The sequence below is a fragment of the Anser anser genome (genome assembly GCF_964211835.1).
Source record: "Anser anser genome assembly, chromosome: 3".
NCBI classification, from domain to species: Eukaryota; Metazoa; Chordata; class Aves; order Anseriformes; family Anatidae; genus Anser; species Anser anser.
In genome coordinates, this window is record NC_139722.1 from 44,585,756 (window position 1) to 44,601,364 (window position 15,609).

The window sequence follows — 15,609 nt, forward strand, 5'->3', positions numbered from 1 at the left end:
TTGCTGGAAGACTTCTTGCCTGTATAAAGCCATAGCTAAAAGAGCTTTTAACTCACTGATTGAAGGTTAAGGTGTACAACTATAGATGAAAGTATTCCCCAATTATTTCTCAGCTATTTGACTTTATTACATTATCAATAGCTAAGTTTTAAATGGTCCAAATAAAGAACAGACTTCACTTTATCTTTCAAGATAAAATACAACATTTCTGACAAAACCAACTTCAAAAAGAAGGCACAACATAAAGAAAAAAAAAGTATGAAAAAAAATGTCAATTTAATGTCCTTTATACTACCTAAAATGCAATAGAGAACAAAATCCTTTACACATACCTGATTACAAGAACACTTTACTTGATTCGCTGATGCTGTAGTAGTGACACTCTACTATTTACCTAGTTTACCAGTATGAAGGCACAACGGATATAATTTCATCCACATCCTATTCTATTTACATTGGAAAACAAGGAAGATCTCTAAGAAAAAAAGGAGATAAACACAGATGCACCCTGAGAAGTAAAATTTCTCAACAAAAACATTTGTTTTAAAATACTGTTCTTTGTAAACTCCTGTTATCTGAACCTGTGTTTTCCTACAATGCTTAATAACGCTTAATATTCAGTTACAATGAAAAATATTACTTGTAGATAAAAAAACATTAAAAGTTAAGTTCCCAGAAAAATAAATCAACCCAAACCTGATTGAAACAAATGAAGTCTCAACACAGAATCATGCCAAAGCTGACATCTGTCAGTGGGGAAAAAAATATCTGAATTTAAAGATCTCTAACAATGTCCAGTTTAATAAAAAATGGAATGGCATAATATAGCTGGAAATCCCACAGTGCCATCTGTGTAGAGGAAAAAAAATAAAATCAAAAAGCCAACTGTGTATGCCCATCTTCAGATCTGGAATTCCCAAAAGATTCTGTAAAACTAAAAAAAAAAAATCAGAAGAAAAAGGTCTTTTTATAAAATCAGATAGATGTTTTGTAGCTGTTTCATGACATGGTTTATAAAGTATTGGCACCAGCACAAAGAGTTCATAGTGTTCATTCAGGAGTCAGAGATTGTCAAATCTATAACATTTCGTAGCAGTCCTCTTTGCCAGGGATGTTCAGTGCAATAACACATTTCTGCCAGACAAAATATTTTCCCTCTTCTTCCAGTAGGTAATAAGTGCCGTCGTGACAGTAATGGTGGAGCCAATATCAAATGACAGGCTGTACTTCATGGTCCATATTCATCAACAATAGCTAGAAAAGGTAAAACACTAAACTCTCTCTGTACATAGCAACATACTCTAGCCATGGTATTAAAGAAGAAAGAAAACCTTCATCCAAGTAAGTACAAAAAGGAGGAATCTTTATAATTTGTCCATTAACACAGTCTTCCTTCTCCAGCAGCTAAACAGTATTAAAGAGAGTGCAACAGTACTTGGAGCTATCACCTCTTGGAAAAAAACAAACAAAACAAATACCTTGTATTAGTTAAGTCACTAAATCATATTTGCCCTTGTTTCAAAACCACTGTATTTTCATTGCTGTTTTACTGAACAAAGATGCTTGTTCTTATACTTGATAGCAGATTTGATTCCAGCGCAAGAGACAGTTGCTAACACATTATCTCAAGTATTACTGTTTGTTTTTTTTAAATGGTACTTGACATGATAAACAGATGTATCACAAACCAACAGTCTTCACCATGACAGAAATTTGAAAAGAAAATTGCTGTGGAGTTTTCTACACACCATCAGTTATGATACTAAGTACCTGGCTCAAACTTTATATCCAATACCAAGAAGCAGCTGGCAATTTTCTCTCTCGTTTCTGCTATAAGTTCAGGTGGAAGGTTCTTGCTTTTATCTGTTGTGTCGCTTAGGCTGGACTGTAAAACATCACTACATCTATTTCAGATGGAGGAAGGGAGAAAAATGTATCAGATACAGTTCATTGCCAAAAAAAAGGAAGAAGACAAAGTGTCTCTTCAATCCATTCTTACAGAAGAATGTTAAGCAGTTTTTCAAATAAAAAAATTCTAGGCCTGATCATAAGATCTTACACTGCAGAACAAACTAAAATGCTACAGTATGTGTGTATGTATATCTGTAAACATTTATATATACATACACACACACACATATATATACACACATAAAAGGAAGCACCCATCTTTTTCTTACTGCTAAATATTCAACATTTTCTTTTGTCCAGATATTAACATAGTCTACTGTCTATAACGCCCTATAAAGGAATATTTAAGATGTTTTTCATTTTCTTGTCATTAAAACCACACGTATGGCAAGTATTTAAAAACATGCAGTGCCACAAGTTAACAGAATAAACAATTATTAGGTACAATATCAACTCTAAGAAATGCATAATATACTTAAATGTATTTTACCCATTTGTGCAGATAATTAATACTCTCCACTATTTCATAGGGAATTTATACTCTTCTTAAAAAAGTCAGCACAAATTCACAGGAAATAACTGTCAAACGAATTCCATAGCAGCATATGTAGTGAGTCACTGGGTGAAACTCTTTTTTATGAACACGTTAGGAAAGTTGGCATTCAGTTCTAGGACAACTCTATTATCAATCTGTGAACAGAAGGACACATCGAGTAAAGAAAGATCTTTACAAGACTCCAGCAATTTTCTTAAAGATGCAGGGCTTACCATCCTTGTCCCTGTTTGAAAACAAAAAAGAACAAACAAATAGCAAAGTTAGTATCTTTTTTTTAAAGCTGCTAATACTTCATCATCAAAAAATTTAAACAAACATTATGCTATACAAGAATTTTTTTCCCAATTAGATTTCAAATGAAAAACTTCTCAGAAAAAATCTTTGCAGATTTTTTTTCCCCCCAACTCAGCTGCTTAAGTCCACTACTTTCTCCTTAGGAGAAATATTGCAACTTCAAGAGCAATTCCTAACTACAGAAGCTGACCAAAAGTACCCAAAGCCACAAGATCCAGGATCTAGATGCTAGGCTTTGGCCGCAAGCAAAATTGTATGCTACATTCATGTCCTTGATTCATCATCAACTGCTCATGATTCTTCTGGTGATTCCAATGACTGTCACAGTACACACTGTTATTGGCTATTCCCATTATAAATAAATCAGAAAGGCTTCTAGGACTCTAGATTGAGTATTATACCCAGAAGCATGCAAGAGCAATTCAAGTACTATCAGTCTTTCCTGTACATAGGATAACTGTAACAGAAAACACACTATTTACCCCACTAAAAACATGACCATAGTGACCAACTATTAAGTTTCACGTTGGGTCAGGTCAAGCATCGGATTCAGTCAGAAATAAAAAAATATAGAAAAACACATCCATAAGCATGGATCTACTGCAGCTGATGGAAATCTAGTCAGCATAGTCAATGTAGCACATGATTCAGTTGACTGGAGTATGACTCAGTTGCCTGAAGTGAAATGCCTGGTGCCACCTGGGATTCCTTAGACCATGCAGGACATCCACACAGAGCTGGCAGACAAGCCACAGGACTGACAGGAGATCCACACCTCACTGGAACAGCTGACAGCCAGGCAGGTTACTCTGGGCAAGTAAATCATGCCTAGATGTCTACGGTGGGCTACATCGCTTATCAAGGTCATCCAACATGACTGTAGACATCTATTGGTAGATAAGTCAATTTACACACAGCTCTGTCTTGAACTGAATTTCACCCCAAAAAGCTATCTAGTCTAGTATCTTGTCTTTGGCAGGGCCAATAATGCTTACAGCAGAACCAACAAAAATAGTGAACGGCTACTTTAAAAATCCATTGCATCTGGTAGATACTCTCGACTGACAGAAATTATTGATTTAGAGATTTCTGAAGCTACCTTTCATGAATGCTACTACTACTTTTCTGAACTCATGTATATTTATGGCCCCTCTGCTAGTTCTACAGTTTAACCGTATTTGGTGTTCAAAAAGGAAGTCAGCTTTAAACCCACCGTGTATGAATTACAATAATTAAGGGGCAATGAAATAAAGAAGCAGTGAGAGCATTCCCATTTCACTTTTTCTAAGTCTTTCATAAGCTTGATGGAACTGTTTTCCTTTTCCTTCATTATCAGCTTATTAAGTATCACAGCATCATTTTGCAAATCTTCGGTCTCAAATTCTTCAGCTTTAGATTATTCTACCCTGTATGCCTGCGCATTATCGGCAAGCTCTGGTACAGCGTTATTCATCCCTTTGCCTGAACTACTCAAACAGATCAGACAACACCTACCATAGTACAGACCCTGGGTGAACACAGTAGTGATTGAACTTCAATGTGCAAAAAGACAAAGCATCCTTAGCCTCTGTTGTCCGTCTCTGAAGCACCTACTCTAAGGGGGAAGACTGCTAAGTTTAAAAACCAAACAAACTTGGTAAAGGTTTTTGAAAGTCCAATCCTATATGGACTGGATCAGCGTTCACTACAAACTCCAAGGAATTCTAGGTTTGCAAGACATAACCACACTTATAGGGATGGAACTCTTTCAAAATATCATAACATTCCTCATGGCCACTGATTCTCTTCAGTATGGCTGGTTGCAACCAGCTTACACAAAAGATAAACCTACTGTTTTGTAGCTTCTAACCTACGCAAAAGATAGTGCCACGTTTGTAAACCTTCACTCCTCCAGTGAAGAGGCTGATTAATGTGACAAATCACGCACCATAAGAAAGATCTCAACAGTCTTGTATTTGAGCTCATTTAGAACTGCTGCATAAATACCATTTAGTCCTAACAATTTATTATTGTTCGATGTATTGATTTGTTCAAAAGCTTCCTCTATTGGCATTCCAATTTAAGACAGTTTTCCAGGCTAATCTCCTGGAAAGAATGAGTCTGACTGCAGCCTACTTGATCCCCCTTGCAGCAACTGGAGGCAACAACAGTTTTCCTGGAAAGGCCTTCTCCTGAGTGGCCAGATCAAATCTTGATCATCTACCAGTCTCCGTAATTTTCCTGTAAACTTCTTGTAACACGTGAAATGCATTTTCAGCATTTACCTTTAGCCACTGGTTCCTTAATACCTCATTTCTGCCTTACTGTGATGTTGTTTTACTCCCTAGAATTCATTTTCCTGTTTTCCTTCTCTGAACAGGCCTCATTTCCAGAAAGATGCCTCATTTTTTAAGTGATCTCCTGTACTCCTCTGCATAAACAAGGGGGTGTCTAATTGTGCTTTTCACTTCTTCTATGATAGGTTCTCAGATTAGATGTTTTGGGACATCATTTGATGTTACCTGTAAACAGGCTTTGCTATCATGCCCCCGTACTTTACCTCACCTACACAGAGGTAATCAAAACTTATTATCGTAATTTTTAACTCCCTTGTCATTACACCATCTGTCACCACAATGGTCAACTGGTTGATGTAACAATCCCTATTGCCAACACAAATTCTGTGATATGCTTTAGTTACATATTTACTTGACCATAATTTTACAATTTTACCACAGTACCACGGCCCTATCAGAAGGATCTGCTCTAACATTCCAACTGAAACTCTAAGAGCATTATGCTACTCATCTTTCCACCAAGCCTTAAAATTGATACTGCAATTATCTGAACTTTGACAGCTGTCCTGTGGTTTCATTTAAGACCAAGACTTTTTAATGTATTTGTAACTGAAATAGGTCATCTTAAATTACATGCTTTACTGCACCTCTTCCTTTTTTCCTCCTCAGACTTAAAATTTTGTGTTAGGAAAGACCTTTCCCAAAGCTAAAAAGGCCAATCCGGTTGGTGTTTGTATATTCACACCACAGGATTAGCAAACATCATCCACAGTATTACTCTGATTATACAATGTACAATTAATGATGCATACATTTCTCTAAAGCACATCCAAAAGCATTGCAGAAGTGTGAATAATATGGCACATTTTTTTGTCTTTCAAAAATTGCCAACATACCATGCTAGTTACCTACATAACACTTTCTGGTTTAGTTTGGAGGCTTTTGGACCTTTGCTATTTACTAAAATATTTTCTACATGGACTAATTGCCCATTTCTCAAAGTAAATACATAACCAGTGTATTAAAATCCACTATTGGGTTTTGTTGTTCAGTTTACTTTCAAGAAAAAAGTTTTCTGGTATCCTCTTCATTAAAGGCACTGACTAATGATTTGTTTGCTAGAGCAGTTATATTTATTAGCTGTAAATTATTTAGTTTATCATATATAAGGTCCTCAAATTCTAGAGCTGTTAAGGAGACTTGTTTATAACAGCTATAGAAGTACCACCTTTGGAAACTGTCAGAGTCCCAGTTTCTAGGGCAAAGGGTACTGCTACACAAATTATAATTAAGAAGAATATTTAAGTAAAAAAAAAAAGTGACTTGAGTAATTTTATTTAAAAATACACTCATAATAAGTTTTCAATAGGGTACACATGAAAAAAACAACTTCCAACTGTTACTGAAAAAGAACACGTTTCTTGGCTAAAGAAGTATAGATCTTGAAAATAACTATCACTATTCCCCCAAACACTTACTTTTCCTTTTCTCACCTAGACCAGACAGACTAGCCTTTTATTCTTTACTTTTTATTCAATTTATTGCAAACCATTTGAATTCTAAACTTCAACATACTGCACATTTTCATGTTTGAATTGACTAACTATGTGTTGATGCTCTCAAGAGAAAGCTGAAGATTTTGACAGCTGGCAAGGGGGCAGTTGGGTTTTCTGTTGCTCAGGAAGGTGTGGGAGGTGTTGGTATGTAGATAGGAGTACATAAATTCTGCAGTAACAAGGGTGTCTACTTTTTATTACTCTTTTTGTGCAGGACAGACAGTTAAGACTTCTGGGGAGCAAGGTTAGTATGACTTATTCTCCATCCTTGACAGCAGCCAGTAGCCCCACAGCAACATAACTAACTGAGCAGCTAATACAGCATACAATAAAAGCTTTTGGCATTGCCAGTTCTGGTTGTCTCCTGTCTTGTCATGAGATTTCCACTTCAAGATCTATAGCACTGGACGACATACTGCATCACTACAAAGCTGTCAGATGGTCATAGCTGGAACATTCTACTGCTGGGTGGACATCCTCAAGTAAAAAACAAAATAGGGGAATATTTCCTGTATAACCCACTGTGTCAGTCTGTGAAAAAGATATGGGCATCAAAGGAAATGATATTTGTAAGCAGACAGTTCAGTATGTAATGGGTAAAAAACCCTCAGAACTTAAAAACTGAAGAAGCACACCCTCATGTACTTAGTGACACACTTATATCATACTTGCCCTTCCAAGCTGTACTATAAATACTGCAGATATGGATCCAAACCATGATTTTTAACAGAAGTTTACTTTCTCAAGTATGCTTTACACACCATTTAAACCCAGCTACCCATCAAATAACACTTCATACAGGCCAATAATTTTATGCAGCCCTCAGAAACTGGCAAATTGCATCTTCCATGAAGTCCACTGATTCAGGAACAAGGGAATTACCAAGCAATATTGGAAGACTAAGGAAAGGACAGATGGTTAGCAAGCTGCAGGACCTGCCGCCTGAAAACAGCATCCAGTGCACATACAACATTGATTTTGTAATACCACAATGTAAGATATACAGTTCAACAAACTTTCTTTCAGAGCCTTAGATTTTCTTCAGTCCTGAAAATATTGTGGTTGTAAATATTGCGTAACTGAAACAAGAAGTTTTCCCTGCCAAGTTTGCAAGTTCTACCAACTGCAGAGAAATACCAACAAAGTATCGTCTGTGATGGTGACTATACTACTGGGTAAGGCATTTTGATCCTTACTTAGGTAAGTCCCTGTTTTACACAGTGTTATTGAGAAAAAAATAAGCTCCCTCACCACATGCACTGACAACCTAGCAGCAATAGTTCTATGCCCTTCACAATGCAGGTATGAGCCAGCCATTTCTTTACTTGGGAATGACAAAGGATATAAAAGAGTACCTCGCGTTCTTTCACATCATAGAGAAGACCTGCTGTTCAAGGTTAGTCTTGCAAAGTTGAGAACTGACCTCAGGCTTCTAACAGCTTAAGACCTGTTGTCACACTTCTTTAAAAGGACAAAATCATACGAAGCATTTATATAGCTTATAGTAGAAGGCTCATCTGACATCAGCAGCCAAAAGTTAGAGCACGGAGATTTATTTTCTCAGTACTCCTGCACTTTAAGAGGCTAGGTTTTGGGTTCAGACAGAGACTTCTGCATTTGTATTTGAACACCTGGCAATTCTACTTCCAGATGACCCAAGCAAGGTTGTGATTCTACTTGACAACTCCTTTGAACCACAGACTGTAGTGGGTCCCATATTCAAAGACATAAAGATGGTTTCCTTACTGTTGCCAAAATAGCTGGGTCACTCCACACATCCTGTATCACCTTGTACTGACTTATTTATAGCAGAAGACAGTCTTTTTCCTCTACTAAGTACTGCTATAAAGGAAGAAAGTTCTGGGAATGGATATTGAGGTTTTTGGTAACGTTGTAGATAATTCAACTGGATGTCCTCTGGAAAGCACCCTTCTTAACCGTTCCTGATAAGACTGTGTTAACTACAGATCCACTTGACTCAGTAAATACTGTTAAACACTCAGGGAATGGAACAAAATTCCTCTTCCATGTTCACACATTTTTCTGCAAAAACATCAACGAGACATTAAACTGAATTCAAATGTGAATTCAAATGTTAAAGGAGAAGTGTGGCAACAAACCTCCAGTACTGGCAAAGAAGCAGCAGAACTAGCAGACTATCTGCAGGCTTAACACAACTGAGCTATTCATTCCGCAGCCTCTGGTGTAGTGAAAAGGTCAGACTGATTTGTGGGCAGACAACACCATTGTAACAGAAATGCATGTAAGTGGGTGGTCAGGAGAACATACATGTTTTTGAAAGACTGTATTCACTACGCCTTCTGGAAACTTTTTGTGTCTGACTAGGGAAAGGTACCCTTGATAATCTAGCTACAAAGTAGATTCCCTTAAATACAAGCAAAAACACATTGCCACCTGCAAACCTATGCATTAAGCCAGAACAATATACACCAGGTGGAGTTAAGTTTTTATCTGTTCATTCTCCTTTGCCTTCTCCTTGTCTGTTGTTCGGAAGGTGAGTCTCTCATTTAGAGATAAGTAAAATTGCATTTCATGGTAAGAGTGTTTACTATCTATATTGTGGAGACAATATGAAGCCATTTGGTATTTTACTTTTTTTAAATGAGAACCAATGATAGTCTTAAACTTGCTTGAAACATTGAGTAGAGGGCTCTGTTTCTCCACAGCATCACTTTCAACCTAAACATAATACCTCCACATTACAATTATTATTAAAAATATGCAGTGTGGTTACTTTCTTCCCTTTAATATTTTACATCTTTGTTTTTCAACTAACCCTGTGAAAGTAAGTCAGTAAAAGGCTGAATAAATTTTCTTACACCAAGTCAAAGCTACCAGTGCTGTCCTACAGTATTTTAAAAGAAAACCTCACATTCCACCATAGAAAGAATAAATTCAGTATCATGAAAAAAATATAATTCTCAAAGTCCTTACTCAGGAATCCCAAGAATATTTACCTTGGATTTCCCAAAATACTTTTAGCTATAGAATCTGCAGAGAATTAGAAATTTAAGATTCACTGCGTTTTTTGCAGCTCATCACTTCTTTCCCACCCTAGAGAAAAGTCCATTTTAAGTTTTGTTATTAATTACTTTTTTGCTCTTCAATGAGACAAACTCACTCACTGGTAAAAAGTGACAAATACTCTTAACACTGCTCAGTATATCTGTATTATGCAAAAGCAAAAATCTGTTTATTAGTCACAGACTCCCACTATAAATATACTTTGTCACACTTCACAGGAATAAAATAAAACAACAAAAGCAGAAACAAGAAGAAATTGAATCTTCCGAGAGTCAAAAGTCAAAAGATCTCAGTTAAATATACTGGTGATCATGAAATTAAAAGTTGTTGGAAAAAGTCCACAAAATTTTCAGTGTAAGCAATTAATGCTAAACAATCAAATTACACAGTTGGTATAAATCCGTTGTATTTTGTGTCAGAAGCTCACTGCAGTAATACTTCCATCCCTTTATTTTCATATGATAAGCTATATTTTTAAGAAAGATTTATTTTAAAATGTCTTGACAGCAGTTTTATCATACGGACTCCTTTTTAACTGTAAGGCTTTTGAGACACAGTGAAATGTATACCAATATTCCTACATTTTCTTACCTAGTATATCTAGCTGCCGTAAATGAGTACAGTTAGCTGCAAGCTCTTCAATGTCTGTGTCACACACGGACCTGTTGGCCGTAAGAAAGAGCTTTTGTAAGTTCGGGAGTTTACGTGCAAGGTTTGCGAAACAGCCTGTACTGCTCTGTAATGTAGGGCACCAGCCAAGATCAAGTTCTTCCAAAAGCTGGCAGCCTGAAGCCAGTTCTGCTATTCCATTTTCAGTTATGTTTTTACATCTCCACAGATCCAGACTGCGAAGCTTTTTACATTTTGCTCCCATCATGCTTGCTATAAGATCATAGTCTTCAATCTGCAAGGAAAACAAACACTTTGTCATATATACCATCCTTCCAGACATACATAGGTGTTTCAGGATTTGCTTGCTAACACACCTACAGATCTGTCTTAAGCATTTGTCATTTCTAAAGAGCTCAGAAAATTATTCATTGTACAGTGAGGTCTACTTTTACAGACAACAAAAATAAGTTTTCTATCAACCCCCAGACATACATGCTTTTAAATTCACTTGGTATTAAGGAACAGTGAAATGCAATTTGAAGTTCACTTCCTTTGAAAACACACACTTTTTTTCCTTTAAAAGGTGATTAAAATTGTCTTTATGACCATAGGCACTGCAACCATAAGTACACATGCATTAAAGAAGTCTACTTCCATTCTAGGTCGATCATTTGCTGCAGCTCCTTATGAAAAAAAAAATGTCCCATTCTACAGGCAGAAGGAATGAAATCCACTATTGAAAAACAGTAAGACTAGGACTGTTGGAAAAATGTAGTCACGCTGCCTTACTCCTCTGTCCATGAGTCGGAGTATGGAAGGGTGAACCAATTCTGCTTTGTTATTTGCTTCTCAACTACAAGGAAGGTCCACAAAGTTTCCCTGATGGGTTATCAGCTGTGCTTATCACAGAGACAGCAGCAAGTTAAATTCCACTGCATACAATTCTGGCGTGCACATGCAATACAGCTCAGATGACTTCCCAACAGTAATTTCTATATTCTTTCTTAAAAGAAAGGTGTGCACCCAGCCAAGTCTATAACTCAAATGACTTTTGTTGAAATCATTTCTTGTGTTTGTAACTGTAGTGTCACACACCAGAGTTGACCTGTCAGAAACGATGATTTAGTCTGAATGTAAAAGATAACTTAATTATTGGTTTTGGAAAGAAAAAGTATATGTAAATGTATATAAAAAATGCCCCAAAGTTTAGAAAGAGGCTGAAGAACAATGGAAAAAAACTACAAGCTAGACTTTAGGCCTACTAAATTGACACAATCTTTAGATATACAACTAAGTCATATTCATCTTGGACCTTTCAAAAGTTTGAAATCTGACATAACATCAGCCCAGCATTTAATCTGTCTTTGTGAAGCATAAACCCAGGCCGAGTTTCAAAGCCAGTGTGCACACACACACACACCCACAGAGAGGTCTAACTACTCACCATGACACAGCTGCCCAGACTGAGGTGCTGAAGCTCTGAGCAGAAGTTCAGGATACTGAGCAGGGCTGTTTGCTGCCGCAGGGGAGCACATCAGAAGGAAATATGGAAAGCGAAACAAAGAGAAGAGGTCAATTAGGCATTAAAGGCTGTCACTGCATTTCCTGAAATACAGCTCAAAACTCCGTTACAGACACCACAAATGCCACTTAATGAGTCCCTAGGTACTCTACCCATTGATTGCCTTAAAGTAATGGTAATCATTACAAACCTTTACGCGAGTCACTTTGGATGTGGTTTTGCATTGCCCTGAAGATACCTATACACCCCTGACCTATCCGTTCATTTCCCACAGGGAAGCTGCTGAAGAAGCGTGGCAAGTTCAAATAACAGGCGAGGCCAGACCAAAACCAGAGAGGGCTGGTGACATGCCAGCAGAAGAGCAGAGCCTCTGACATTCGCTGATGGGCCACAGCCTGATGGAACTGCCAATAGAGCTGCGCAGCACCAGGACGGAGCTGGTGACTTTAATGTCAAAGGAGTCTCCGTGCTGACAAGGAGGCTGACAACCATTGAGCACCTGTCACTAGCAGCACGCAGGCTGAAACAGATATAATGTGTACTTCGCAGTCATGTTTCTGCCATTTAACGTGACCATTCTTTTCAGAAAGTATTGCACATTACTCAGCCTGAAATTATACTGGAATACCAGATGCATCTTACAAAACATTAAATATGTGGCTATTCTGTTCCATGACAAGAGAAACTTCACAGTTTTTTATTTGTGTTTCTGAGATAGAGAAAAGACTCCTCTGCATTGTCTGTAGCCATATTTTGTTTTTTAGTTTGAAATATACTCCAGTGCAAAAAAGAATACAGCCTGGGATTCAAATCACAAATAACTATGCATCATACTTGAAACATTCACCACTTGGTTAAGATTTTGTAAGCTTGAGAACTGCAACAAGTTTCACAACACATCAGTGATTAAAGTCTGTGGATACTTTCAGGATATACAACAGTTCTTCACAGGAAAAAAACAACAACAGTATACAAGGGACAAAATAACTGCTAATAAGCAGAATTCCTACAGGAACACTAGTCAACAATATTTGTACACATGTGTAATATAGCTTATATTTATATTTAAGTCTGCTTGTTTTCAGAAATTTTACAGTAAAACACTTTACTTAGTTCTCCGAGTTGTTATACTGTAATGAAACTCGGCAGGAATGGGACCTTTTGTCACGGCACCATGAAGAACTATCTGATGTCTTGCACTGAAAGGCTGGCAGACACAGAGCAGGGACACGGTTTGGAGTACTCCTGGAGATCGTTTCAGACATCTAATTTCGGCATCTCCAGGGACCAATTAGAAACACCCAACACTTAACTTGTATGGAACCTCAGCTTCCAGCTTGGCCTTCTGAGATTTCATTTCCCAAAGGCAGCTTAAAAGTAGAGGGTATGAATAAGCTTTCCTCACAAATATCTTTGCAGAGGTCTTACAAACCATTGTCTGCCTGCTCGCTCGACTTTCATTTGTTTTTAAAGAAAAAGGTAGACCAGGGAATTAAACATAAAAGTCATTATAAGAGAGAGAACACTTTAAAGCTAGAAAATGTGTAAATATCCAATACACTTTAACTAAAGTACTTATTAAGCAAGTGCTTTATTTGGAGCATTAAACCTGAATAAATGAGTAACTCCAATAGGAGGAGACATATCCTTTACCTCTGCGAAAGCTATCAGCTTTAGAACCGACTCAGATGCCCAAATTGAAAACGAAATCCCCACACCCCTCTCTACAAACCTGAAGTATAGAGCTAAATAAGTCAGTCTGACTGCACACTCAATTCTAGACAGGACTTCTGCAGGAATTCTGGTGACTCCACAGAAAAACTGAATACCTTGATGCATTCCACATTTTTCAGCAACGGTTTCCAGAGCAGAATTTAAACATTGGCCTGAAAGGATAGGAAGCAGCAATACCTTTCCTTAACTGATACAAACAGCTCAGAAGTGAAGAGACACTCTGAGCAGTCTGTAGGATGTAAGATCAGCTCCATAATTCCCCTCCTTCAGAGAAGGGTGAAATAAATAGGAAGACTGATATTCATAGTTGTCTTGATTAGACAACTGACCTGATGTGTTAACTTGAACAGGAATTTGGTGTCTCTCAGAATACTTTTTTAGTCCCTCTAGTATGAGAGGGTTCTTCCGGTACACATCGAGTTCACATCTGCAGATGTCTTTTCACAACCTATAATACCTAAAAGCATTATTTTTTATAGAGTTATTTAAAATAAACAAAGAGACCAGTATTTAAACAAGCACTAGAGATGTGGGCAATAAGAAGGAAGCTTGGTGGAATACCATGGCATACTGCCACACAGCATGCCAAGTCTAGTCGAAGAGTAAACAACTATTTACTCCATGTTACCTATACTGAGTACATTAATTCCTCTTCTGGGATGCACACGTGCCCCCACACAAGAAATCAGACTTTCTTCAGAAGCCACGTCTATTCTTTTGTAACTGAGGTGTTTTTTGCATATGTCAAGAAAAAAAAACCACCTTTCTTTGAGTATGCCTAGCCAAGATGCAATTGAGAATCCAGATGGTAAAGGACATCAAAATAACAGGAGAGAATGGCAACTCCCAGAATCCACAAGCACTGCATATAAGACAACTACCACGGTAATAACCTGTGCCCGTTTCAAGCCACCTGTCCATACAATTCATCTCTCCAATTTGCCTTCAATACAAGCTGAGTGATAACACTTATACATACACAAAGGAGAAGTGCAAGGCAATCATCTGACCTGGACGCTGCAAGGCAGGCCAAACCCCAGATGTCAGAGTGCTTTCTGTGAGGAACAAAGAGGCACCTAAACTCTGGATCAGCAAGCTTCAACTGGAGAGAATCCAGTTTCACTTTCTCAGCCTAGCACTGGCAGTCAAATCAAGGAGTCCCCATGTAACACTTAAGTCTCCCAAATATACATGTCTTGGCTACTAGGCTTGAGAATGAAGTTTTCCCGTAGGGAAGGTAAGGCTTGGCTTTGTACCAGCTCCCCTTCTTGCACACTCAAACTGTGGAAAGAAGAGCATGAACATTTGAAAAAGCTAAGGGTTACTTTTTCTTTCTGGAGTAATTTTCATCCTAGCCTCAGCGGTACAAATTTCTTCTACCATACAAGCCAAAGCAGTTACTACTGAATACATGAAAAAATGGCGCAAACAGCGGGAAGAGGGGCTCAAAGCAGACGCAGTATGATGATGACCTATCCTATCATCCATTCCCAGGAATGGAGGTGTTTTCAGATGCTGGAAACATACACAGCTGAGACTGCATGAGTTGCTTTACGAGAGAAGACTGACATCAAGCTGCACAGAAGGATACAATACTGCTGCTAACACAGACTTACAGAACAGATTACAGAAATATTTTAGGGCATGACAGTTGGTTCTAAACCCCAGAAAAATGGAAGCAGACTGCCTGAAGTCTCTAAACTCTTTAAGAACAAACATCTGTCAGAAAGGACATCAACAGAACTCATAATGCCTTGGACAAGAGGAGAGAGGCGATTTCCTTTTGAAATCTTAACTTATTCCATGTGAGAAAGGTGAGAGTTCTGCCCAAACGTGAAGTCTTTCACTTTGTAATACAGGCTAGCCTGGAAGACGTTTGTGTGCTACGTATACATCAATTAGATAGCTGACAATGGATTAACTTGCATCCTGGTTGTCTTTGTAAAGACTTCAGACATCACATGTATGTTCCGACCTGCAAGTTGGTTTGAACAAACAACCCATCAATGGAGAAAGTGAATACTGGTGTCAGAGTAATACACTTGGCAAGACTGAATCCTGCGTGAACTTTTTCAGCATTTTTTGCATCCATGATCCTGCCAG

At 37.8% G+C, this 15,609-nt stretch overlaps 1 protein-coding gene across 7 annotated transcripts in view; it reads right to left on the reverse strand.

Annotated features, from left to right (window-relative positions):
* Window positions 1-257: 257 nt before the first annotated feature.
* The window catches only part of FBXL4 (F-box and leucine rich repeat protein 4), a 53,903-nt gene continuing 38,551 nt past the window's right edge, over window positions 258-15,609 (reverse strand). For 3 of the 7 annotated variants that reach the window (XM_083828048.1, XM_083828047.1, XM_083828046.1), the window contains exons 7-9: window positions 11,695-11,766; window positions 10,230-10,542; window positions 258-2,690 (exon numbers count right to left, since the gene is read on the reverse strand). In XM_083828048.1, coding sequence (XP_083684174.1) covers window positions 2,527-2,690; window positions 10,230-10,542; window positions 11,695-11,766 — 549 coding nt within the window. In that variant the 3' untranslated portion in view covers window positions 258-2,526. The remainder of the gene's footprint in view (window positions 2,691-10,229; window positions 10,543-11,694; window positions 11,767-15,609) is intronic. The other 4 variants (XR_014581219.1, XR_014581221.1, XR_014581220.1 and 1 more) reach the window with 3 other exon arrangements.